At 35.2% G+C, this 27796-nt stretch overlaps 1 protein-coding gene across 2 annotated transcripts; it reads right to left on the bottom strand.

The window, feature by feature from the left end:
* Window positions 1-547: 547 nt before the first annotated feature.
* On the bottom strand, window positions 548-25235 carry LOC134853934 (uncharacterized). Of its 2 annotated transcripts, none has more exons than XM_063869922.1 (3): window positions 22992-25235; window positions 1949-2417; window positions 548-1766 (listed from the first exon to the last, which is right to left on the bottom strand). In XM_063869922.1, the coding sequence occupies exons 1-3, from the start codon at window positions 25071-25073 to the stop codon at window positions 1117-1119; spliced, it is 3201 nt and encodes a 1066-aa protein (XP_063725992.1). In that variant the 5' UTR covers window positions 25074-25235; the 3' UTR covers window positions 548-1116. The 2 variants fall into 2 exon arrangements, with proteins under 2 accessions (XP_063725992.1, XP_063725991.1); XM_063869921.1 differs by lacking the exon at window positions 22992-25235 and adding an exon at window positions 5888-8133.
* Window positions 25236-27796: the final 2561 nt, after the last annotated feature.

Here is a 27796-nt window from a genome sequence, read left to right on the forward strand (position 1 = left end):
AGTTATTCGGACGATAAAATATCGCTTGACACCCGTTCACGCAATAAAGGAGTCGGTAGTGTTAGCTACTACTTCCTTTTGAATCGACAAAAAGGTGAAAACTTTTTTTGGGGATGGTGCTTTTTGGGGATGGTACAAGCAAAAAAAACTTTGCCTTTTTCAAGAAAGTACGAGGCAACTCATCAAAACTAAAAGTATTAATTTTTCCTAACAGCTTTCAATCCTTTTCGTGATATAATTATCCAGGCTATAGAAAACTTCTGTACAAGAATTAATTAAAATGTTTGAAATGAGTTCTGAAGCGGAAAGTTTTCTTGCGTAGGAGTAAGGGATCTGAACGAATATCATTTAAATAGATAGCAAATTTGTAACTTTCTAATCTGAAATGTTGCAATCCAATATATCATGTTAATTTAAGCACCTTGACGTCTGAAATGAGTTCTTGTGAGATATATTAAGCAATAATGTTCAAAATATATTGTTGGAAAGGAAAGATCTATTATGAGGCTTTGGTATGCTCTAATTTTAGAGAGAAACGCATTTAAAAGTTTGCAGCAAATACAACCTAGCAAAAATGAACTCAATATTTTAATTTTTTTCGCGTTGAATTCTTAACAACTTAGCAATTAAGTTAGCAAAACTATAAAAACCGATTTGAAATTCAAATCAAGCATTGCAAATCAATTGAAACTCAAAACAGATAATAAAATGATTTCTTTAAAGGCAGTTTGAGCACTAAAGGTCGATGTTAATATTTATATTTCTGCTGCGAATTCGAAAATTTCGGCACAATTTTTGTAAAATGTAGTTAAGTAGACAATGATATTGAAATATATTTACAAAATTACGAACTGTGAGATCATCAGATAAAGCTACTACTCAACGATGATGTAAAAGCGAAAGATAGATTGAATACCAAAGTATGCCAGGCTGTCTGAGACCAGTTATTTACTTCCATTTAATCTAAACTACTTGTGAATGATTTCTAAATGAACGCGAACATTTTCTAGCATTCCAATCAAATGATACCCTAGCGCACATTTTAAAACCAGTATAGTACAAGACAACAACTAAATTTGACAGTTAGCTAGAGGGTATATTTGATAGTTTTTCAGTTCAGAATAGCATAGCCGATTCCACTGTCGTCAGACTAGTCTGAGGCGTGAAATGATGCAAATTAGTTGAATCAGCTTGTTGTGAGGTAAAAGACGAAGTAAGCGGCAAGTTTTCAGCATCAGTCACATCTGACATCGAAACGGTTTTTTCGTCCCTATTTTTCACAGAAATCCTTTGATTTACCTCATTCGACAGAGAAGTGTCGTCTTCGTCTACCTCGGCGAGTTCTTCGTCATTGTAGTTCAGACAGGGATCTTTGCTCAGCTTAGATTTTGTAGTCTGCTCTCGGTAAACTACTAAACTATCTTGTGCTTTCGGTCCGACAATCTTTGCCAAATTACCAACTGTTGACTCAATATTTCCTTCGCCAGCAGAGGCACCATACCATTCTTGTTTCGAAATCGGAGTCGAATTCCGATTGACACTCGAATTATTATTACTTGAGGTTTTATCGTCGCTGATCACACTAAGCACTGTAGGACTTACAACAGGCGCTTTCTTCTTCTGCGAACCACTTCTTTTGCTATTATTACTGTTGTTGTTGTTGTTGTTGTTAATATCGTCGGGAGATAATGGCAAAGCATTAGCAATCACTGAAGGCTTGAATTCGCCTATGTCACCTCCCCAATCGTTAGACGAAATTCTTGACTCTGAAACAAAAGAAAACAAGGCCCTTAGATTAAGTAAACAACACTAGCGCAAATTTTTGCTCAATTACCCGATTCGACCCGATATTTAGCAATCATTTCTGAAAATTTTCATTTTGTCGTCTTTAATTATGCCTCTATCTCTTAGTGAAAAAGCACCACAAGCTAGCTAGTTCCTGACTCACCTCCAGTTTTACCATCGGATATGCTTTTATTCGAAACTCCTTGTCCACTTTTGTTGCCTGATGTTGCAACTCTTTCGGATCCTGCAGCAATTCCAGGTGTATTAACATCAGTAGTCGATCCCCAGGGCGAAAAGAGGTCATCTTCATGAGATGCCAAAGGCGCTGGTTCCGAATCGTCTTCAATCGTAGCCCCAGTTCCCGCTGTCAGTCGTTCATTACTGGTCATAATAGAATCGGATATGTTCGGCTCGCTTCGCTGTTTAGCTTCGTTCCCAGAATTCGCAGAGGAAGAATTAAAGGTCTGCTGCTGCGTTGGTTGGTGATTATTCGGTGGAGGTGTCTTCATTTGTTCGAGCTGATTTTCTCTCAATTCCTCTTCACTTGTCCAGAACACTATTGGATACTCGTGCACGTAGACATCCTCGTGGAATGAGATTTTCCTTTTGCTGCCACTTGAACTGCCGTTACCCTAAAAGAGAAACAAAATTTGGCTCTTTTCCAGTCCCCCCTCCAAAATACCGAGTTTTATGTTTGTTTTACGTGTTATTACGGCTAAATGCGTGATGTTACGCTGTCAAGTATGAACAACATATCTGTTCACAGGTGTCGATTTGTTCACCACGCCAAAATTCATTGCATTATGACAACGTTAAATAAGCTTTTCAAAATTGATTTTGAAAGGGGGGACTGGAAAAGAACCCAAAATTTATTGAGACCATTTGGTACCAATTTTCTAGTAACCACGCCAATCAAAACTTAAAAAAAAAACTTCTAACTCATTTTCCCACACTTTGCATAAGCCAGCAAACCTTACGTACAGACAAAAGGGCGACTGAAAATTTTAGCGCATACGTTTTGCAAGCTCCGAGATTTTAGCATTAGTTAACTTGATTCCGAAATTTAAGCATTAGTTAAAGCCTAAATAACAAACTGCTATTTCGTTTAACCAGCAATTGATTGTATGCAAGCTTTGAACATGACTTCTAATTCACAACAACATTGTTTTGGTTTGAAATTAATAATCTTTTCCAAACTTTAGAAATAAAAACTTAAGTATAATTGGAGTAGCATTTCCTGTCAGAAGAATAGAAGGAGAAAAATTAAAACAGAGGCAAAGCGGAGCTTCGCACCACTTACGATACAACACAATCAAATAAAAAGTAAAAAAAAGGAAAAGGTTGCCAAAAAATAGGTACTCGAAACTTCGGTATGTCTCCATAAAAGACAACAAGGGGTTCAGCTCAAGCTGGATGTACGTGTTGGATAGTTTTTGAATTTGTTAAACTGATTCGAGACGAAATGCGTAATTTCAAATGATGTCCTTTGCCTAAAACCTTAGTTGTATCTCGACTAAAATAAGTTAGAAGAGAGAAAACTTTTGAGATATTAGAATTTTCCCAAGGACAACATTTTTCGAAAGAAAACGTAAAGGAGTCGTCGCTTCGCAAGGAAAAATTCTTGCAACCGGTTCTTTCGATTGAACTTTCCATCTCAGATTTGATAGGTTAGTTTTAAAGAATTCAAAAAATCTCTAAAGAACTCACTTTCTGAAATCCATAACTTTTTCCTGCAAAAAGGTAGGTCGCGGCCACTAAAGTAGAGAAGATTCACAAAAACGAGTTGCTCAATTAAACCTTAGATTTTGCACAGTAGTTTTCGAGTGAAGTCAAAAGATTTCAAAACTTTGATTCTTGTGAAGACAATATCTTTTTTTGCAAAACAAAATGGTCATAACCATTTACAATGGTATGCTTTCAATAATCTGTTGTTTCGCTTAGACCTATCATATCAGATTTAGCAAGTTATTGAAAACAAAGTCTAAAAAAGGATCAAAAAACCAAAATCTTGACATTCCAAGGAATAGCTTTTTGTTTAAATTGAGTGTAAAGCAGTTACACTCAATTTAAACAAAAAGCTATTCCTTGGAATGTCAAGATTTTGGTTTTTTGATCCTTTTTTAGACTTTGTTTTCAATAACTTGCTAAATCTGATATGATAGGTCTAAGCGAAACAACAGATTATTGAAAGCATTGAGAAAGATTATTGAAAGCTTATGCAGAAAAGATTCAAACAAACTGCATCTTCGACTGAACCAAAAACTCAGATTTGTGACGGTAGTTCTCGCGAAAATCAAACTGTTTCATAAAACGGCCAAACAACAAAAAGTTTTCCAAAGGGCCACAAATTTGGGTGTTATCACCTATGCAAAAGAGCTTTTCACATTCTATTCTTTGGGTTGAACCCAAAATCACAGATATGGGAGGGTTATTTTCGCAAGTCAAAAAATACAAAAACGGTCAGAAAATCAAAAATTTGCGACAACTCCGAGGGCTATAACTTTATGCAAAAACAATGGGCGTAGCCACTTGTTCGGGACAGCTTTTTAAACCCGTTCTATTCATTGAAACCAAAATATCAGATTTGGGAATATTTGAGAAAGATTATTGAGAAAGATTATTGAAAGCTTATGCAGAAAAGATTCAAACAAACTGCATCTTCGACTGAACCAAAAACTCAGATTTGTGACGGTAGTTCTCGCGAAAATCAAACTGTTTCATAAAACGGCCAAACAACAAAAAGTTTTCCAAAGGGCCACAAATTTGGGTGTTATCACCTATGCAAAAGAGCTTTTCACATTCTATTCTTTGGGTTGAACCCAAAATCACAGATATGGGAGGGTTATTTTCGCAAGTCAAAAAATACAAAAACGGTCAGAAAATCAAAAATTTGCGACAACTCCGAGGGCTATAACTTTATGCAAAAACAATGGGCGTAGCCACTTGTTCGGGACAGCTTTTTAAACCCGTTCTATTCATTGAAACCAAAATATCAGATTTGGGAATATTTTTAGAGAAAACGAAAAAATATATATAACGTCTACAAATATAGTCTAAAAAAGTCTGCCTGTATATCCATATCTATATCTATATCTATATGTATATCTATATCTATATCTATATCTATATGTATATCTATATCTCTCTCTCTATATATATATATATATATATTTTCGTTTTCGCTAAAAAATATTCCCAAATCTGAAATATGTATTGGTCAAGTATTACCCCCAGACTTTTTCGGTTAGTATGCAGGCAGACAGAGAAGCAGGCAGTCTTTATATTGATACCCTTTCTTGAAAACCGGTAGAATAGTTTTTGAGAAATGAAATTTTTGCCAAAAATGAAAAAAAAAGTGGTTTTAATCATTATATATAAAAACCCATTCCGATACAATTTCCTAAAACCTGATCAATCAAACAGGAATTCAAGGCAAACATGCTAAGCAAGACATTGGAATGTTAGATTAGCAACGGAACAAGACTTAGGAAGCGGAAACGCAGCCGACAATCTTCGAGCAGACACCAGTTGAGCCGAAAAAAAACTGAAAAAATAAATTAAAAATTTGAAGTCCCCTACAATGAACAACCCTTTAAACTAACAAGATACTTGCTTACAGAGCAAAAACAACCCGTGATGTGACAACTAAGCCGACAAAACTTGAGGAAAAAAATTATCAATTGCATACATGCTGAAAACAACAAAGTCCGGTCGGGGTTCGAGCCCCTGAATTCAGGGCGCAAAAGCGACGGCGTTACCCATAGGCCAAGAGCGAAGGAACCTGTCAGTTTTTTATATTCAACAATAAAGGCTGAAAATTTGTTTTAAAAAGTTGTTTACGGGGAAAAAAGTCTAGTTCCCGATTGCAAGACAGTTGGTTTCGCAAGTGTAATCAATTTTCTGCTTTTTAACTTAAACAGGAAACATATGAAGACTGAGCAAAAATTATTCTTGCCCAATTTCATTATTGCTCAAGCCCAGGGGGTTAACTGGTCTGACAAAATATTTTTATCATTCCTTAATTACCACTGTTATTTTGGATCCCTGCTAAATAAATTTAACATACACATTTTTTTGTATGAATTTCATTTAGACCAATCACCTCTTTTCCTTTTTGGTTTATGCATGATTTCAAATCCGAAGGTGGCGGCTCCACAACTATCGTCAACTTCTCTCGAGGTCGAATTCGAGGCCCTTCTATCTTCCTAGCGTCACTTACTAAGCCGGGTTGTTCTTTCGCAGCAGCTTGAGGGGTTGGACTTTCATTCAAATTTGGTTCATTTTTGAAGGAGGTTACAAGAGGCAGTCCTACTTGCTCCACCAAAAATGGAGGACCTCTCACCTGGTCTTCCTTCGGGACTATCTTCACAGAAGCAGAGGCTGATTTAGGTCCAGTCGCAAATATTTCAGTCGATCCACCTTCCACCTCTGGTGTTTTTACTTCGAAAGTTTTTGCGGCTGGAATGCCCGAGGTGATGTTTTTTGGTATAGAATCCTTCATTTTGAAATCGCTTTCTGCTTTCCCGGTATCTAATTCAGCTGAATCTTGTTTTTCTATGAGAATTACCTCAGGTGTGTTTAAATTCAAATTTAAAGGCTGCGAATTGAAAGCGTGTTGTACAACTGATTGCTGCGAGTTTGATACAGAAGATGCGAAGTACTGATTACCTGAACCAGTCGAAGTTTTCGCGGTGACAGGTGCATGTTGCGTCACAATTTCGAATTCAGGTTCAAATCTACTGACTTCTTTAGGAATTAGCCGATAGGTAAAGGAATCCCTGATGATTGAATTCATGAGATGTGTCAATTTGTCGCTTTTATACTCGTGTACGAACTTTGGCATGTAACTTTCGACGTAGAAGTAATTACAGTTGTATAAACCTTGTTGTTGAACAGTTGCATTACCTTGTTTCGAATGTAGCGCTGTCAAATTTGGACTAGAGACTGTTCTTTGGCTCTCAATATTTGACACTTTTTTGCCGTCATTTACTTCTTTATATATTGGCAATACTTCAATCTTTGACTTATTTTTATTCTCCAGTACATTTGTGGGCAACGGAAATGTTTTCACGGGGTTGCTAGTACCCATGCTATAGTTAACGGAGCTTGAACTTTGAGTACTCGTGCCCATGTTGGTGCCAGCCAGTTGTTTATTTGGATCTAACTCGTTCGAGATTAAACGAGCACTTTTGTATCTTTGCGACAAATTGTTGTCGGACATAGATCTAGTGGATTTTGCGTAATTCCCTGCTTTCAATACAGGTGTTGGACTTGCTGATTTCGTTTCTTTAAACATAGGCGTAGGGCTCTTTTCTCTTTTCACTGCTCCAAATGCAGCGTTGTGCGACGGCGTTGGACTCTTTCTTTCCCAGACGCTTTTGAGATTGGATACCGTATTCGGTGCAGGCATCTCATTTTGTGTAAAATCGACGATTCCATCTTGATAAACCGGCAGGGTCACTTCATTGCTCACAACATTTCGGCTACTCACATTTTGTGACAATTCGACCTTTTTACCTGGGATTTTTTGAAGTTTAACATCAAACTGAGAAAATGGTGATATCAAATTATTATTGCTTTGATAATTTGCGTTTGAAAGCTTTCCTTGTGCTTGAAAATTAGTTGGACTCCTCAAAGGTTCGGTTTTTCCATTTCGAGAACTTTTCTCGAAGAGATTTCTTACTTGTGAATAATCATTGGCAACTGGATAATCCAAAGAGTCGTGACTGTTGTTTAGGTCGGTTTCTAGAACAGCTTCTGGAGTCTTGTTTTTGAAATTTTGATCGGAAATAATACCAGGTGATCGAAAACTTTTTTCAGCGTACGGCGAAGACACACGGGGTTCTTCGAGCTTGATTTGATTTCCACTCCTCTCAACTCTGGTGGCAGTTCTTAACTGTTTTGCTTCCAAAAACTTAAAAGGGTTTTCTTTAACCTTTACCACAGCTTCCTCGATAACATCGGTCTGATCAGCGATACTATTTCTGAGCGTAGGTTTATATGGTTGCGGGCTCAGAAAAGCCGCTTGTTTCTTAGTAAATCCCATTTGACTTCTCTGATGATAATCATGAGAGTTGCTGACACTTTGGAACATGGCTACCGAATCTGACACTCGCATTGTTCGCTCCTCTTCAAATTGCGAAGATCCACCAGGGACTTCAGACTTGACTCTTTTGTTATACATAGCTTTTGAATTTTAAAAATCTTGCCTCATTAAGTATTATCTGTTAATTTTTAATCGTTCTTTCGATTGCATTATAGAACCGTTGTTTTTTTCTCAGTAGATTGCCGACTCAAACCGATACCAGCTTAACTATCAATCAAATCGATTAAGTTTAACGATTAATCAAATCTGAAAAAAAAAACCTATAATAATAAATGCGGCTTCCACTGCTTCTTTTATCAGATAAAACCCCAGCCGGTGTAAAAAAAAAACTTAATGAATAATTCATATACATAAATGAAGGAATGAAAAATTATTCCGGTAATCAGAAGGACAAAAGTATCAAAGTAACCGAGTTTACAGACAGGAGTCCCGTCATCACAAATTCCAGTCAAAATCCTGTAAACTTTCTTGGTAATCAGAAGGTCAAAAGTATCAAAGTAACCGAGGTTATAGTCAGGAGTTCCTTCATCATATATTCCAGTCAAAATCCTGGGAATTTTCTAGACATGGAAGTGATAATGATAAAAAAGGATGATTATTCTTGATATGTTCAAATATTAACTTGATACGGGTTACGTTTCTTCAATAAAAACCCGCAATTCGACACGAGAAATTATTTATAAATATATTTTGTACTACCAATAAAAAAAATACGTCGGCTGTTTTGTCGTTAATTGTGCCAAGTAGACAAGCGGCGTTCGCAATCTGTATTTCCATGGAGATTCTGTTTAAAAAAGCTGCCTTCCCTGGGTTCCTCAGTTCCTATGCTTAGGTTCTTACAAAGCTTACACAAAAAATCTTCTGTGCTGGGGCCGGCTGCGCCCTGAATCTCAAAATCTATCATCTCCTAAGTACTTATACTTCTGATTTCATCGCTCTTCCGCTTCAGCCGTACCAGGGTAACAAACCAACCCAGCACTAATCCTACTGGGGGCTACGAAGATTATTACTGTTACATCCCACATGTGTTGCTTACCAACAGTCCATGGAACGAGCGTCAAACCGTCTGGCTGCTTCTGATCGGTGTTGCCCAGGTTTCGTGGCTCTAAAACGCAAGGACCGTGAGACGAAAATATATTCCGCTTTATAAAGGCATTCAAAGAAAGCCTCGAGAATCTCCCTGCACTTTTGAAGCAAGAAATGCCATGTCAACCATCTTCGGTAACTCCTTTTTTGCACACGCATTTATGGAATTTTTCTAGACGGAAAAAAGAGAGTCAGATGTTTGGGAACCAAGCCAACAGAACTGAGAAAATTAACACCAGCACAGAATGAACCGGAGTTAAAAAAAAGTCACAGAGATTGACCTAATGAGGCTACGGGTCTACTAGGTACTTATATTAAGCTGGTCTTTTAAACCCTCGTCTCTATAAATAAAGAATTTCTTCGAACATTCTTTTCATTAAAAGAGCCGATTACACAGGCAGTGTTCGCAACCTGTATTGCGAGGGAGATTCCTTGCTTAAAAAACTACCTGCCATGTTCTCCTCGGTACTATAAGTCGTCCACTTCAGGCACACATGAGGTTAAGAAAAATAGGCCTTATAACCATTCGCTCAAGGGTCAGGGACACTACATCTTGCGTTTTGTAACTCAATCTGTTCGAGCCAACTCGGTTCACTTAATACATGGGACATCGAGATCGTGTTACAGCTTAAAGGCTACTATCAAAATACCCCCACTCTAGAAAGAGTCCCATCGCCATGTAACGCCATTAAAAACAGGGTTGAGAACTGAAGTAAATACTATTTGTTTTTTTTGGACAGTGGACATTTGATCCATTTCAGATGGATCAACCTAGAACTCGCCTTATCTCAACACAACTGCATAAAATTGCTCTCTAGTAATTTATTTCAGATACTCACATCTAGACGACCGGGCTGCAAAAAATCCCAGACTCTATCAAGTAACATAGCTATGATAACTTAGGAAGTTCTGATAAAGCAATAAGTTTTGACTCAAGAAGCACGGGGTTGAAACCCAGCCTGCGCTTATTCTACTAGGGGCTAGGGAGTCGACTATCATTACATCCCACAACAGCTGCCAACCAACAACCCATGGGGGAGTTAAAGCTTATTGTTGCTTCTGATCTGTCCTAAGGAGTTTCCGTGGCTCTGAAGCAGAGGGAATGTGAGTGGAGGCAAAACTGCTCTAGTAGGGCATTCACATTTAAATGCTGAGAGAACCTCGTGCGCTTTTCAGACGAGACAAGCCATGCCTTCCATCTTCGGTTAAATCTTTTCCGCAAACGCATCTGTTTTTCACAAATTTTGACTGAAGCTAGGCTGAATCCAATTGCAATTCCAAGCTGCCGATTTGACTATTTTAATCTGAAGATTATTTTTTTCGTATAATATTCAACTTTTTTACATCAATAGATTTTGATTTCTAAATGAATTGAGAAACTTGGTTATCAAAAAAAGAGCCATTCAACCAGAATGCTGTTGACTTTCATTCATAAGAATACAGGCGTACGACATGTTAAAAAGGAAGATTAACAACGTTATTTGTATTTTGAACAGGAAAAAAAAGGTTACTTTCAGACCGTTTTTTTGAAATTTCTATATGGACGTGCATGCATGACACCTGAGAGTTTTCTTTCGAAAAACTGAAAATGCACGAAAATCAGAGAGACAATTTTCGCTGTGAAAACAAGACGGCAAAAGTTTAGAAAAACCACAGTGTTAATGCGTATAACGAACATTCGGTATTGGAAGAAAAATTTTCCGAGTATTAACAATTGTGAATTTACAATCGTTATTGGACATACTCCACGGATCGGGATGGCTGGAAGCAAAGACAGCAATCCTTCCAGGTGGTGAAGAAGGAGCTTGTTCAACGAAGACCAGAAATTTCTAAAGAGTATAATTTTCCAATTTCTTTTTAAAATTTTGGGCTATTCTGAGTTACACTACATAGATATGATTGTATTACATCAATTTTAAATCAAATTAGCCAAGAAACTTGACCAACAGATAATTTCTCTGAAAAAGAATTATTCCTTGCTTTTTACAACATATACACATCTTATCGACCTTAAAAGGAAAAGGATGCATATGCTCATGCTCGTGTGATGATTTGTGTTACTAAACATCTTACCTCCTCTCAAGTAGAAGTCTACCATGACTTTAAGGACTTTCCTTGTACTTGCACAATAGATCTTGGTACCTCACCTTTGACTGTCGCATGCGTTTATGTACCTCCTTCAGACAGTCCTTACAGCATATCCTTTCAAAAACTCAATTCAATGCTTAATTTTCTCTGCAAACTGACCTATGACCACCTGATCTTTACAGCCGATTTCAAATTTCATGAGATCAACTGGACTATTTAATCCTCAAAAACTGAATCAGAAACATCTTTACTCGATTTTATGGATGAAAACAGCTTTCAACAACATGTGGATCTCCTCACCACAAATTCAAGCATATAAGATTTCTTTATTACTTCCGAAGATTTCGAAATTGAAAAAATAATGCCATTACGGAATCTAGATGTGTCAGATCACTTTGCCATAGAAGCCACAGAATCCAAAAAAATGTTACTTCTGAAATTACACCGCGATGTCTACTTTAGCTATTGTAATTGAGATTTTGAAAAGATAAACGACACTATTATTCAATCCGGTTTTCAACAATATAGCTTGTCTGGTGAATTCTCATAGATTCCAATATAAAAGGTTCCAAAATAAAAAATCAGTCGCATAAGTTCAAAAATTTAACTTCTTGAATTTTGATTGGTTGAAATTTGGGCCAACGAATTTATGGATTGAGTGTTTACTGTTCAACCAGTATAAACTCAAGCTGCAGAACAGCTTGCCACCAAACGTGTTGCGAGCTTGCCACCAAAGAGTAGGACTCTATTAGAGCCGGTTATCGCAGCAAAGCGTCGACGCGCGCGTGGCGCATCCGCCGGTCATCTCAAACCGAGACTCGGCTAATTGAGTCTCTTGACCATTTCAAAAGATTTGAAACTTTTGCGACTGCTTTTTTGGAACCTATGGGACTGATTCTTTTTTTTGGAACCTATGAATACGCACCGCACCTGCTGGTCTAATGTATCGTTTCTCATTGAACAATGGTATCATTGATTGAATGAAAAACTGCGAAAAACCCTTCCTATTTGAACAAAACACAGACGTTCACTTCCTCCCTGGGTAACTTATGAGACCTCGAATTTGTTTGAGCGACTTGAAACAACTTCTCGAAAGTATGGTGCTAAAGTGTCTTGCATTATCTATAATTTGTCGAAGATCTCTTCAAAATGACAAGATTGAATAATACGAGAAAGGTCTAGCAAATGGCGGAAACAAAAATGCTTTGTTTAAATTTTAAAGGCCTCGAAATAAATCACGGTTATCGTAAACTTTGCGCTTTCGCAGCGCAGAACCCTCGACTGACCTCGAGAAGGCTGAGATAATTGCTATTTTTTTGCAGAAAACTACATCGAATCTTCTCAATATCAAATAAACCATCATTCTATATCAAATTGTCCAATTATAGATGATTTTATTATGAACGAGTCCTTGAATATGGTTATTTCTTTAAACCTAGATATTAAAAAAGCCAGTGGTCCGAGTTACCTTACAGCTTTTTTAGTCTCTTAATGTGCTAAAACAAGCTGTTGTTCACTATATCAATTATTTTAAAAATTAAAGCAATCTTCAACATATCCAGAAACATTGAAATAATCAATAACTTCTCCAATAAAAAAAAGCTGCAAAATTACAGTAGAAAACTATCGACCATTCTTTTTTATTGTCAAAACCTTCAAAAATTACTTGAGCGATGTTTTGTTTATCGCTATATGATTTTTGCAAACCTTTTTTGTCTACCCAAGCGACAAAAGTACTCGTTCATTGGAGTCTTTTCAAAAAAATTGATTTTGGATCATTGGTCATAAAAATTATAAAGACGCCCTAATTAAACCGAACATTTTACCAATACCATATTATCTTCAAATGCTAAGCTTTTTATACTTATCCAAACTAATGAACGGGTCCTACGATTTCGATTTTGCTACTAAAGTGGTCAGTTATTCACCCAATGAAATTTTTTTCAATACAAGGTCTGCTGTTTCTTGTTTGTTTCAGGTACAACAACAAAATTGAAGCTACGTGAGCAGAACTTCTAGTTTCGTTCGACTCGACTTGCAAATTTAGCACCAAGTTATGTTGACATTATCGATTACAGATATTGGTTCTCTCAGAAAAGGCCTTCTTCGATGGTTTTGGAATTATTTAACTTTATATTACGATGACGATGTTATGTTCACTTGGAGAATGCATTATGATTGTGTACAGTACAACTGCAGAAATTCAATAAGAAACTTACCAACTTGAAAATCATCTCAGAGGCTTGATGAACCCTCACGGACTCTCCCGTAGAATTCTTGTTAGTTAATAGTAATAATAAAAAATAATATACTCTCAAGGTTACCCAACCTCCAAATAAAAGATCTAATCTAATTTTTGAAATTTATCCAAAGGAAATTCAGTTTTCTACCGGTACAACTACATCCAGCTATACAGTAGCAGCAACAGAACTACGATTCACTCCGTATAAAGATCGTTGGTCAAACTCCCAGAAATCACGAAGGAATTGTATAGAAAACAGTTTGGTACAAATTTTTAGTTTTTACAAATTTTTACATGATTACCTAAATTGTCGCGCCCTCTTACACTTGTCCAATCAAGTATCATGAATTTCTTCTGGGATTATTACAACACAAATGACAACGTTCTGGGCATCTGTTGTTGTTTTTTTTTCAATTTGCTTGCCATTGCAGCTTCTGCCTCCAATGCATTACAAAGCAGCATCATTGATTTTATATTGGGCTCGCCCCCTTCAATGATTTGATTGTAAAGCCATAATAATCATGATGATAATAATAATATTAAAAAAAAAACAGTTATGAAGTCATCTTTATATCTATTGTAGGTCATGCTTGTTTTTTTTGGTCCACCTCTTCTCGTCTTAGTTGATAGAGGGTTGACGGGTTCCACTGATTTTTGCACCTAATCCTAATCTGTCTTTTTCCAGTACTCCTCTACGTAGAAGCTTTCTTCTGAGTCCATTTCAACTTTTTTGTTGTCGCTCAAGCTTGAGGTATTGTTGTTGTCGTTTTTCTCCCTGGTTCCTTCCTCATTAATTTCAATTGCGGTTCCACTACTAGGTATTCCAGACCCTCCATGTCTTGAGGCGCCTTCTGTCAATGGGACGTGCAATTATGGGTTTTCGTAGTAAACAACGCGTCCAGTGCTCGAGCGATACAAAATATTCTTTTGGTGCATTTGGTGATTGCAAAACGTCCCCACCACTTCTTTAGCAGCTTTTTGCCCCCATTGGTGGGATTACTTTTTGGAAATTCCAAACATATTGTCCCATTTTGTATGGTTTTGCCCCTATCACATTCTCGCTATATTTTTTTCATTGACGCTTTTGGGCTTGGACAATATTCCGTCTGCATAGATCGTTGAACTCCTATTTTCTCTGGATGGGTTCTCGTACGTATGCTTGAGAAGAAACTTTCTGTTCCTGATACTCTGGAGAAATTAACGTTATTGGCGTTGCTGTTTCCTTACCCGTCAACAACTTGAAGGGTTTTATGCCAGTAGTTGCGTTGAGTGGCCTATTATTTGCCCCAACTATCTGAGGTAGGTATTTTTCCCAATCTGTCTCGTTTCAAGACTTTTGTACCCTCAGCAATTTACTAGGTCCTGTTTCGTCTTTTTGCTAGTCGATATCTCTGCGGATGATAAGTTGTTGAGTGAGCTAGAGCAATGCATGGTCGATTCGTTTTTTTCAGGACTCCTACGAAGTCTTTTTGATTAGAACTTAGATAATGTCTCTTGAACTTTTTCCGAATTAGTTGTTTCTTTGCAATACTAGGTATCTTTTCGGCTCCTTTCTATCGTAAGTAATGTTCAACTGCTCGATAAGCTGATTGAATACTTCTCCATTAGAAGTAACCTTACTTGAATGGAACCTGTGTTTGAACAAAGTGTGAAGACAGTCAATTTAATATTTATCTAATCTCTGCAAAATTTGGCTAAAAGATTTTCCTATTAAAACCATATGGAAAATTCAATTCTCCAAAGAACATAAAGAATTGTGGGTAGACACACAATAATCTTGGGTTACTATGTTTTTTTCGTAAAACTCGTTGAAAGCAGAAAAAATAGCGATTTTTTACCGGAATCAAAATAAAAGTTGGGAAGAGCTTGACACATAGCAGCTGCCATTGGTAAGAATGAATTTTGCAGAAAATTATGTATTTATATAGGAGAAGTAACGCCTTCACGCTTATAAGGGAAAATTCATATAAAACCTTCCATATTTGGTACTACTACCATACATGGAAATCGCGATGACTCACATTGTTTATTCCCATTTTCATTTAATCTCAAAATAATTTCTCTCAATTTTCCTCATCTGATCAGTTTGTTCTTCAAAAATGTACTCAAGAAAAGACGCTAGTACATTTATATTGATTTCTCAAAAAACAAAACAAAAAATGGTAGATTTGTTTGGTTCCAAAAACGCTACAAGGGGAAAAATTTTTTTGAACCCTGCTTTCAACAATCAAAAATTAATGATTTGAGACAATTTTCCAACAAATCGATCTTAGTGAAGTGTGTGTAACAATCAAGAAGTACAATTTGAACAAACCGCCCGACTTCACTGCAAAGGAAAATGAACATTTGAAGCAAGTTGCCTACGTCAAGTATATTTTGAATGAACTCAAACAGCTGTCCCAAATTTTAGGAGACTTTATATTTGTTGATAATTGTAAGTTTCTGTGATGTTTTTTAAACCTCTGTGATGCATTACAAACATTGTAATGCTTTTTGATGTTTTGTATGTTTGGTAATTTAGAAATTATTGTTTCAAAACAATTTTTCCTCACTGATGTGTACATTTAGAGCTCGGAAATCTGAGGAAAAATCAGACAAAAAACATACAATTTAGTTAAAACTGAAAAGAGACATTAAGCAATTATCAGTTGAATTTCCAGTATTTATTTACAAAATTTCAGAAAAACAATGTTTTAATTACGGTTTACATCTAAATTTAAGTGAATTTTGTCCTTTTGAACAAAATTACAACCAAAATTTAGTTTTAGTTAAAAACTTTGTCAATGATTTTGGAATTTTTGTATTTCATTGGTTGTTTACTATATTTTTTAACATAATTTGAGCTTTTGATTGACTACATGAATTTCCTAAAATCAAATTAGTTTCTAAGTAGGAGAAAAACTTTTATTGGGGATTGGTAATACAAAATAACTGAAAAACGGTACACCAATTCGAGTTTTTTTCAATTTTCGTTGCATAATTCAGTAAGAAATATGTTTGTATCAAAAGCTTTTTTAATGTCTGAAATGGACATTTATCAGATTTTAAGGTTGAACTACTACAAAAACTTAGAAAAATGATGAACACATGGATATTGTAATAGTTTCATTTTGTATAGAAACATAGAAAATTCAATAGTTTTGTTAAAAAGATGGAGAGGAGATTTCAGAAAAAGTAAGTACTGCCAAATTTATTAACAATCTTTTTATTTAGAAGAGTTAACTCAGATTGAGTGGTCGATCAGTAAAAAACAAAACAATGGAAGAGCCAATGAAACAAAAATTGAAGATAAGGAACATCATTTCGATTACTGTTTTGAATTTGATAAAAATGCAAATCTGAAAGACTTCCGGTTGTTTATATTACAATATACCACAAAGAAAACAATAAAAATGTATATTTTCTTAAATTCGTTTTTCACTGGTTAGAAATAGAACAAATCAAAGACATTTTGTTCGAAATTTCAAAAATTTGTTTTGAATATCAGAAAAATCGTACAAAACAGACAAGAAAATTCATTTATCTCGCTTTGGTGTCAAATTTATATGTTAGTTAATTTGAAATTTTTAAAAAAAAGTGATTAATTGGAAAGTTTCATAAATCTAGTTTTGTTCCGATCAACATGGTAAATTTGTTTTTCACTGGTTAGAAATAGAACAAATCAAAGACATTTTGTTCGAAATTTCAAAATTTGTTTTGAATATCAGAAAAATCGTACAAAACAGACAAGAAATTTCATTTATCTCACTTTGGTGTCAAATTTATATGTTAGTTAATTTGGAATTTTTAAAAAAAAGTGATTAATTGGAAAGTTTCATAAATCTAGTTTTGTTCCGATCAACATGGTAAATTTGTTTTTCACTGGTTAGAAATAGAACAAATAAAAGACATTTTGTTCGAAATTTCAAAATTTGTTTTGAATATCAGAAAAATCGTACAAAACAGACAAGAAATTTCATTTATCTCACTTTGGTGTCAAATTTATATGTTAGTTAATTTGGAAATTTTCAAAAACAAATTGATTAATTGGGAAGTTTCATAAATCTAGTTTTGTTCCGATCAAAAAAAAATTGTTCCGAATATTTGATTTTGATTGGTTAATACCACAAACACTACCTGTAAAGGAATGCTCGATTCTGATTGGTTGATATCAAAAATTTTGAACACTACATGGTTAGATTGGATGATTTTTATTTCAGCTTGCTTAAACAGAGTGATATCCATTCTGATTTTCTTTCACGTTAAAAAACAATTGGTGAAGAATCTTACATAACCGTTTTTAATTACTTTTATTCACTTTTGAGACTATTAAACTCTTCTTTTATAAAAACATGGGATATTCTAAATCTCCCATTTTTTCTCAAGTTCTTTCTTTACTTATTTAGTTGCTGTCACTGATTAGAAACGAAAGAGATGCATAGAATATACACACGTAGAGATGCGTCAAGACATCGTAGAACATGTGGTGTTTTGAAGTGTTCCAATTGTAACTTTTATACTTATAGCAGCGAGGAACTCACTAATCATATCAAGAAGACACACTCCAAATAAAAAATTGATACATTTTAAAAAATAAACAGAGAAAAATACTATGAATAATAGTTTTTACTGAATGTGAAAAGTCTACACAAAAAATTTGAAATCAATCTAGTAAAAACTATACATTTTTTTCATCACAGTTCTTGATCTGTCATTTTTTTATTCAAAAATTCTAATTGATGATAAAGCCAGCACCAATCAAGTTCAAATTGTCGTGAAAATATCATTGGAAATCGATCCGAAGCTCTTTCTTCAACAGAAAAAACTCCATTGTTTGCATGCTTGCGAAGTTTTTGTCATAATGAATTTGTAGTAAAATCGCATAACATACGCTAATGATTGGTTAAGTATATATTCAAACTGGATATTGATAAGACATCGACTAATTGAAAGGTTTGGCCTAGTTACCATTTTAAAGTTTTTCATGTTTATTGCTTGTAAAAGTGTTTATAGAGTAGTGAGTTTTGAAGCAGATAATAAGGGTTGATTTATTAAGAATTATGGTTTTCTACTGGTTCAAAAAAGAAACTGATAACTGATCTAGTATAGATGAAAAATTGTCTGTTTTTGCTATACTTTACAAAAATCAAGAAAATAATATAGATATTTCTCGACCAAAATTTTACTTCTAGAAAGAAGTTCAGATTTCAAACAGCAACATTCAGTTCTCAGGTTGAGATATTAATTTGAAGATTGTTAGTTAAGGATTAATGGTATCAATTCTGCTTCGGATTATTGAACGTTCGTTGAGATGATACATTTTTGCATCTAAATATCCTTTTTGAATTAAAATTTTGTTAAAATTAGATAAAAATGGGAGATAGAAAATCGAGCATAAACTGAGAAAGTTCCAAACTGAGATTAAAAAAATCAATTCATTTCATTAGTGCAATTGAAATAGTTTTGCTAAAAAGTAGCTTATAAATTGTATCGTAAGAAAAATCCATCATGAAAAGTCTCAAAGGTTTATATTTATGTGTAATTTAATGAAAAATTTGTGATCATTTGATAGATCTGGCATCTTGTTAAAAAAATTGAAACATCTTTCGCATGTTGTAGGAAAATAGTGAAATACTTTTCGCATTTTGTCGAAAAAAGTGAAACATTTTTCGCATCTTGTCAAAAAAATTGAAAAACTTCTGGCATCTTGGCAAATCAATTGAAACACTTTTTCCTATGTTGTAGGAAAACAGTGAAAAACTTTTCACATATGCTTGAAAACATTGAAACACTTGTCACATTTTGCTGAAAAAAATGAAACATTTATCGTGTTCTGTTGAAAAAAGTGAAACAAATTTCGCATTTTGTCGGAAAAAAACTGAACGCTTTTCGCATTTGGTAGAAAAAATTGAAACACTTAAGCATCTTACCGAAAAAATCATAACAATTTTTCTGGCAGCTAATTTTTAATCTTTATTAAATTTTTGTTCAAAAGTTTATCCTTTAGAAAACTAAATTTTGCTTGTCTGTTGATCAGAAACAATAAAAAACCCATGTATAAACATAGAAAATAGCGATGTAAGTCATCAATATAGAAGTTTTCTAAGCAAAAAATCAATATAATTTTACATTAAAATTTTGCGTTTTTCGCTTAATCGTCTAAGTAATGAAGTTGGACTTTTGCATAATTTTTTCTATTTATTTAGGCAATGAAAAAGTAATTCCACCCAAAAAAAATACGTCATTACACTTTAATTTTTATAAAACAGTAAAGTTGTAGAATTTTTCCACCAGAGTTTTTGATGTCATTATTCATTAACTTCTAGAATCTTCTAATTTTTAGAATCTACAGATTATATGCTCGAATTTTATGAGAAGTCATTACACATTAACCTTTTTCTGAATCTGCTAAATTCTAGAAATATCCAATAAAAATTCAACCTATTAGAATTTCAGAACTAACTCTAAGGTGATGAGATTCATGAAAGCATTTGTGGATTTTAGTTAATTTGCTAGTTTTTTTCAGTCTATAAAAATAAATACTCAACCAAGGTTGTGATTAATAGGAATAGTTTTCAAGGCAATTCTTCTCTTTAAAAAAATTTTCAAACTTAGCTTAAGGTCAACAAAAAATTCTTATTCTACAAAACTCTTTATAAACAATTAAAGTCAACCAAATAATGAAAATTTTTTGAATGAGTTCAGATGTTTTTAGAGAATGTTAGCAAAATTTACGGCTGAAAATAATATATATTTCATTTTATTTGAAAACCTCCTTCAATTCGGCTCATTCTATCAACATGAGTAAAATTTTTAGAAGAAATGGAAATCTATCCCAAAAGTTGAAACCAATCAGAATAGAACGGGCGAGTTTCTGCATCCAGTATGAAATTGGTACCGAAACTGTCAAGATTTTCAAATTTAAAAAACCTCCCAGTCTACTGAGCAAATTTTCATAGGTCTTTCAGAATGGAGAGAACTCGAGCGTAAAAGAATTGGAGAATTTAGAAAAGAATTGGCTATGTCTAAGTCACCTTCAAGAAAAAAGTCACCTCCAAATGAAAATTTTTTTGATGAAGTTGTGGATCTGGGATACGGAAATAGTTTTCATTCTTTACTAGTAAGCATTTACTACAAATGACTTTTTTTGAAAAAATGATTGAATTTGACATCTTGTACAGAGATCCGAAGAAGTGTTTCAGTCCTTTAAGAATTTCCCAACAAGATTGGCGAAAAATTGTAACAATTCGTGATAGAAGGAACAGTCTCTTCTGCTGTTACTGTCTGACAGGGCTCCATTTCTGTCAGTTTTGTAGTATTACTTATGATCACTAAGATGTAGTTGTTTCCAAATTCCTCATACAGATCTTCTGGTGATCAGTTTGTTGAACCTATTTGATCTCAGAGCTCTCGACTGACTTCAGAGCAAATTTTATCTTATCATGTGTTGTTTCACTTGTATACATAACAAGCACTTGTTGATTGGTTCCTCGCAGGTTTTTCCGATATTTTGGTTAATCAAAACTATGCAGTATTGTTTTAAACATTTTTTTCATGCCTTGATACTTTATTTTTTTAATGTGATTCGAATAGTATCTCTCCTGATTTAACTGTGGAAAAATGATTACAATGTAACTGAACAAAATTTTCTCTGCAACTTTCGTTTTGCATACTAATACTCCATCCGCTGTGTGATAAGGTAACTCTTTCCGGTTTTTATATAACTGACTCAAGAGTTTGTAGCTGTCCTTGTCTAGTTTTCTCTTTCTCCGTTCTCTTGATTTTACGGTTTCTCGTCATCTTGTCGCACTTCTGAGCTTTAATGAGTTCTAATGAGATCCGATTCAGCGCAATAATTTGCCCGGTTAAGATCCAGGGACGATGTCTGTCCTCTTCAAGTTTTACGCGCACGATTGTAATCAAGATGGCTTGGACGGGTACAATCGGTTTCCTTGTTTGCTCTCGCAATTTGATTAAACCTTAGAATTTGCACAGTAGTTTTCGAGTGAAGTCAAAAGATTTCAAAACTTTGATTCTTGTGAAGACAATATCTTTTTTTGCAAAACAAAATGGTCATAACCATTTACAATGGTATGCTTTCAATAATCTGTTGTTTCGCTTAGACCTATCATATCAGATTTAGCAAGTTATTGAAAACAAAGTCTAAAAAAGGGTCAAAAAACCAAAATCTTGACATTCCAAGGAATAGCTTTTTGTTTAAATTGAGCGTAACTGCTTATGCAGAAAAGATTCAAACAAACTGCATCTTCGACTGAACCAAAAACTCAGATTTGTGACGGTAGTTCTCGCGAAAATCAAACTGTTTCATAAAACGGCCAAACAAAATATTTTCCAAAGGGCCACAAACTTGGGCGTTATCACCTATGCAAAAGAGCTTTTCACAATCTATTCTTTGGGTTGAACCCAAAATCAGAGATATGGGAGGGTTATTTTCGCAAGTCAAAAAATACAAAAATGGTCAGAAAATCAAAAACTTGTGACAACTCCGAGGGCTATAACTTTATGCAAAAACATTGGGCGTAGCCACTTGTTCGGGACAGCTTTTTAAACCCGTTCTATTCATTGAAACCAAAATATCAGATTTGGGAATATTTTTAGAGAAAACGAAAAAATATATATAAAGTCTACAAATATAGTCTAAGAAAGTCTGTCTGTATATCCATATCCATATCTATATGTATATGTATATCTATATCTATATCTATATGTATATCTATATCTATCTCTCTCTCTATATATATATATATATATTTTCGTTTTCGCTAAAAATATTCCCAAATCTGAGATATATATTGGTCAAGTATTACCCCCAGACTTTTTCGGTTAGTATGCAGGCAGACAGAGAAGCAGGCAGTCTTTATATTGATACCCTTTCTTGAAAACCGGTAGAATAGTTTTTGAGAAATGAAATTTTTGCCAAAAATGAAAAAAAAAGTGGTTTTAATCATTAAATATAAAAACCCATTCCGATACAATTTCCTAAAACCTGATCAATCAAACAGGAATTCAAGGCAAACATGCTAAGCAAGACATTGGAATGTTAGATTAGCAACGGAACAAGACATAGGAAGCGGAAACGCAGCCGACAATCTTCGAGCAGACACCAGTTGAGCCGAAAAAAAACTGAAAAAATAAATTAAAAATTTGAAGTCCCCTAAAATGAACAACCCTTTAAACTAACAAGATACTTGCTTACAGAGCAAAAACAACCCGTGATGTGACAACTAAGCCGACAAAACTTGAGGAGGAAAAAAATTATCAGTTGCATACATGCTGAAAACAACAAAGTCCGGTCGGGGTTCGAGCCCCTGAATTCAGGGCGCAAAAGCGACGGCGTTACCCATAGGCCAAGAGCGAAGGAACCTGTCAGTTTTTTATATTCAACAATAAAGGTTGAAAATTTGTTTTAAAAAGTTGTTTACGGGGAAAAAAGTCTAGTTCCCGATTGCAAGACAGTTGGTTTCGCAAGTGTAATCAATTTTCTGCTTTTTAACTCAAACATGAAACATATGAAGACTGAGCAAAAATTATTCTTGCCCAATTTTATTATTGCTCAAGCCCAGGGGGTTAACTGGTCTGACAAAATATTTTTATCATTCCTTAATTACCACTGTTATTTTGGATCCCTGCTAAATAAATTTAACATACACATTTTTTTGTATGAATTTCATTTAGACCAATCACCTCTTTTCCTTTCTGGTTTATGCATGATTTCAAATCCGAAGGTGGCGGCTCCACAACTATCGTCAACTTCTCTCGAGGTCGAATTCGAGGCCCTTCTATCTTCCTAGCGTCACTTACTAAGCCGGGTTGTTCTTTCGCAGCAGCTTGAGGGGTTGGACTTTCATTCAAATTTGGTTCATTTTTGAAGGAGGTTACAAGAGGCAGTCCTACTTGCTCCACCAAAAATGGAGGACCTCTCACCTGGTCTTCCTTCGGGACTATCTTCACAGAAGCAGAGGCTGATTTAGGTCCAGTCGCAAATATTTCAGTCGATCCACCTTCCACCTCTGGTGTTTTTACTTCGAAAGTTTTTGCGGCTGGAATACCCGAGGTGATGTTTTTTGGTATAGAATCCTTCATTTTGAAATCGCTTTCTGCTTTCCCGGTATCTAATTCAGCTGAATCTTGTTTTTCTATGAGAATTACCTCAGGTGTGTTTAAATTCAAATTTAAAGGCTGCGAATTGAAAGCGTGTTGTACAACTGATTGCTGCGAGTTTGATACAGAAGATGCGAAGTACTGATTACCAGAACCAGTCGAAGTTTTCGCAGTGACAGGTGCATGTTGCATCACAATTTCGAATTCAGGTTCAAATCTACTGACTTCTTTAGGAATTAGCCGATAGGTAAAGGAATCCCTGATGATTGAATTCATGAGATGTGTCAATTTGTCGCTTTTATACTCGTGTACGAACTTTGGCATGTAACTTTCGACGTAGAAGTAATTACAGTTGTATAAACCTTGTTGTTGAACAATTGCATTACCTTGTTTCGAATGTAGCGCTGTCAAATTTGGAGTAGAGACTGTTCTTTGGCTCTCAATATTTGACACTTTTTTGCCGTCATTTACTTCTTTATATATTGGCAATACTTCAATCTTTGACTTATTTTTATTCTCCAGCACATTTGTGGGCAACGGAAATGTTTTCACGGGGTTGCTAGTACCCATGCTATAGTTAACGGAGCTTGAACTTTGAGTACTCGTGCCCATGTTGGTGCCAGCCAGTTGTTTATTTGGATCTAACTCGTTCGAGATTAAACGAGCACTTTTGTATCTTTGCGACAAATTGTTGTCGGACATAGATCTAGTGGATTGTGCGTAATTCCCTGCTTTCAATACAGGTGTTGGACTTGCTGATTTCGTTTCTTTAAACATAGGCGTAGGGCTCTTTTCTCTTTTCACTGCTCCAAATGCAGCGTTGTGCGACGGCGTTGGACTCTTTCTTTCCCAGACGCTTTTGAGATTGGATACCGTATTCGGTGCAGGCATCTCATTTTGTGTAAAATCGACGGTTCCATCTTGATAAACCGGCAGGGTCACTTCATTGCTCACAACATTTCGGCTACTCACATTTTGTGACAATTCGACCTTTTTACCTGGGATTTTTTGAAGTTTAACATCAAACTGAGAAAATGGTGATATCAAATTATTATTGCTTTGATAATTTGCGTTTGAAAGCTTTCCTTGTGCTTGAAAATTAGTTGGACTCCTCAAAGGTTCGGTTTTTCCATTTCGAGAACTTTTCTCGAAGAGATTTCTTACTTGTGAATAATCATTGGCAACTGGATAATCCAAAGAGTCGTGACTGTTGTTTAGGTCGGTTTCTAGAACAGCTTCTGGAGTCTTGTTTTTGAAATTTTGATCGGAAATAATACCAGGTGATCGAAAACTTTTTTCAGCGTACGGCGAAGACACACGGGGTTCTTCGAGCTTGATTTGATTTCCACTCCTCTCAACTCTGGTGGCAGTTCTTAACTGTTTTGCTTCCAAAAACTTAAAAGGGTTTTCTTTAACCTTTACCACAGCTTCCTCGATAACATCGGTCTGATCAGCGATACTATTTCTGAGCGTAGGTTTATATGGTTGCGGGCTCAGAAAAGCCGCTTGTTTCTTAGTAAATCCCATTTGACTTCTCTGATGATAATCATGAGAGTTGCTGACACTTTGGAACATGGCTGCCGAATCTGACACTCGCATTGTTCGCTCCTCTTCAAATTGCGAAGATCCACCAGGGACTTCAGACTTGACTCTTTTGTTATACATAGCTTTTGAATTTTAAAATTCTTGCCTCATTAAGTATTATCTGTTAATTTTTAATCGTTCTTTCGATTGCATTATAGAACCGTTGTTTTTCTTTTCAGATTGCCGACTCAAACCGATACCAGCTTAACTATCAATCAAATCGATTAAGTTTAACGATTAATCAAATCTGAAAAAAAAACCTATAATAATAAATGCGGCTTCCACTGCTTCTTTTATCTGATAAAACCCCAGCCGGTGTAAAAAAAAAAACTTATGTATATACATAAACGAAGGAATGAAAAATTATTCCGGTAATCAGAAGGACAAAAGTATCATAGTAACCGAGTTTACAGACAGGAGTCCCGTCATCACAAATTCCAGTCAAAATCCTGTAAACTTTCTTGGTAATCAGAAGGTCAAAAGTATCAAAGTAACCGAGGTTATAGTCAGGAGTTCCTTCATCATATATTTTCCAGTCAAAATCCTGGGAATTTTCTAGACATGGAAGTGATAATGATAAAAAAGGAGATGATTATTCTTGATATGTTCAAATATTAACTTGATACGGGTTACGTTTCTTCAATAAAAACACGCAATTCTATTCATTGAAACCAAAATATCAGATTTGGGAATATTTTTAGAGAAAACGAAAAAATATATATAAAGTCTACAAATATAGTCTAAGAAAGTCTGTCTGTATATCCATATCCATATCTATATGTATATGTATATCTATATCTATATCTATATGTATATCTATATCTATCTCTCTCTCTCTATATATATATATATATTTTCGTTTTCGCTAAAAATATTCCCAAATCTGAGATATATATTGGTCAAGTATTACCCCCAGACTTTTTCGGTTAGTATGCAGGCAGACAGAGAAGCAGGCAGTCTTTATATTGATACCCTTTCTTGAAAACCGGTAGAATAGTTTTTGAGAAATGAAATTTTTGCCAAAAATGAAAAAAAAAGTGGTTTTAATCATTAAATATAAAAACCCATTCCGATACAATTTCCTAAAACCTGATCAATCAAACAGGAATTCAAGGCAAACATGCTAAGCAAGACATTGGAATGTTAGATTAGCAACGGAACAAGACATAGGAAGCGGAAACGCAGCCGACAATCTTCGAGCAGACACCAGTTGAGCCGAAAAAAAACTGAAAAAATAAATTAAAAATTTGAAGTCCCCTAAAATGAACAACCCTTTAAACTAACAAGATACTTGCTTACAGAGCAAAAACAACCCGTGATGTGACAACTAAGTCGACAAAACTTGAGGAGGAAAAAAATTATCAGTTGCATACATGCTGAAAACAACAAAGTCCGGTCGGGGTTCGAGCCCCTGAATTCAGGGCGCAAAAGCGACGGCGTTACCCATAGGCCAAGAGCGAAGGAACCTGTCAGTTTTTTATATTCAACAATAAAGGTTGAAAATTTGTTTTAAAAAGTTGTTTACGGGGAAAAAAGTCTAGTTCCCGATTGCAAGACAGTTGGTTTCGCAAGTGTAATCAATTTTCTGCTTTTTAACTCAAACATGAAACATATGAAGACTGAGCAAAAATTATTCTTGCCCAATTTTATTATTGCTCAAGCCCAGGGGGTTAACTGGTCTGACAAAATATTTTTATCATTCCTTAATTACCACTGTTATTTTGGATCCCTGCTAAATAAATTTAACATACACATTTTTTTGTATGAATTTCATTTAGACCAATCACCTCTTTTCCTTTCTGGTTTATGCATGATTTCAAATCCGAAGGTGGCGGCTCCACAACTATCGTCAACTTCTCTCGAGGTCGAATTCGAGGCCCTTCTATCTTCCTAGCGTCACTTACTAAGCCGGGTTGTTCTTTCGCAGCAGCTTGAGGGGTTGGACTTTCATTCAAATTTGGTTCATTTTTGAAGGAGGTTACAAGAGGCAGTCCTACTTGCTCCACCAAAAATGGAGGACCTCTCACCTGGTCTTCCTTCGGGACTATCTTCACAGAAGCAGAGGCTGATTTAGGTCCAGTCGCAAATATTTCAGTCGATCCACCTTCCACCTCTGGTGTTTTTACTTCGAAAGTTTTTGCGGCTGGAATACCCGAGGTGATGTTTTTTGGTATAGAATCCTTCATTTTGAAATCGCTTTCTGCTTTCCCGGTATCTAATTCAGCTGAATCTTGTTTTTCTATGAGAATTACCTCAGGTGTGTTTAAATTCAAATTTAAAGGCTGCGAATTGAAAGCGTGTTGTACAACTGATTGCTGCGAGTTTGATACAGAAGATGCGAAGTACTGATTACCAGAACCAGTCGAAGTTTTCGCAGTGACAGGTGCATGTTGCATCACAATTTCGAATTCAGGTTCAAATCTACTGACTTCTTTAGGAATTAGCCGATAGGTAAAGGAATCCCTGATGATTGAATTCATGAGATGTGTCAATTTGTCGCTTTTATACTCGTGTACGAACTTTGGCATGTAACTTTCGACGTAGAAGTAATTACAGTTGTATAAACCTTGTTGTTGAACAATTGCATTACCTTGTTTCGAATGTAGCGCTGTCAAATTTGGAGTAGAGACTGTTCTTTGGCTCTCAATATTTGACACTTTTTTGCCGTCATTTACTTCTTTATATATTGGCAATACTTCAATCTTTGACTTATTTTTATTCTCCAGCACATTTGTGGGCAACGGAAATGTTTTCACGGGGTTGCTAGTACCCATGCTATAGTTAACGGAGCTTGAACTTTGAGT

The sequence above is a fragment of the Symsagittifera roscoffensis genome, chromosome 9 (genome assembly GCF_963678635.1).
Source record: "Symsagittifera roscoffensis chromosome 9, txSymRosc1.1, whole genome shotgun sequence".
Taxonomy (NCBI): domain Eukaryota; kingdom Metazoa; phylum Xenacoelomorpha; order Acoela; family Convolutidae; genus Symsagittifera; species Symsagittifera roscoffensis.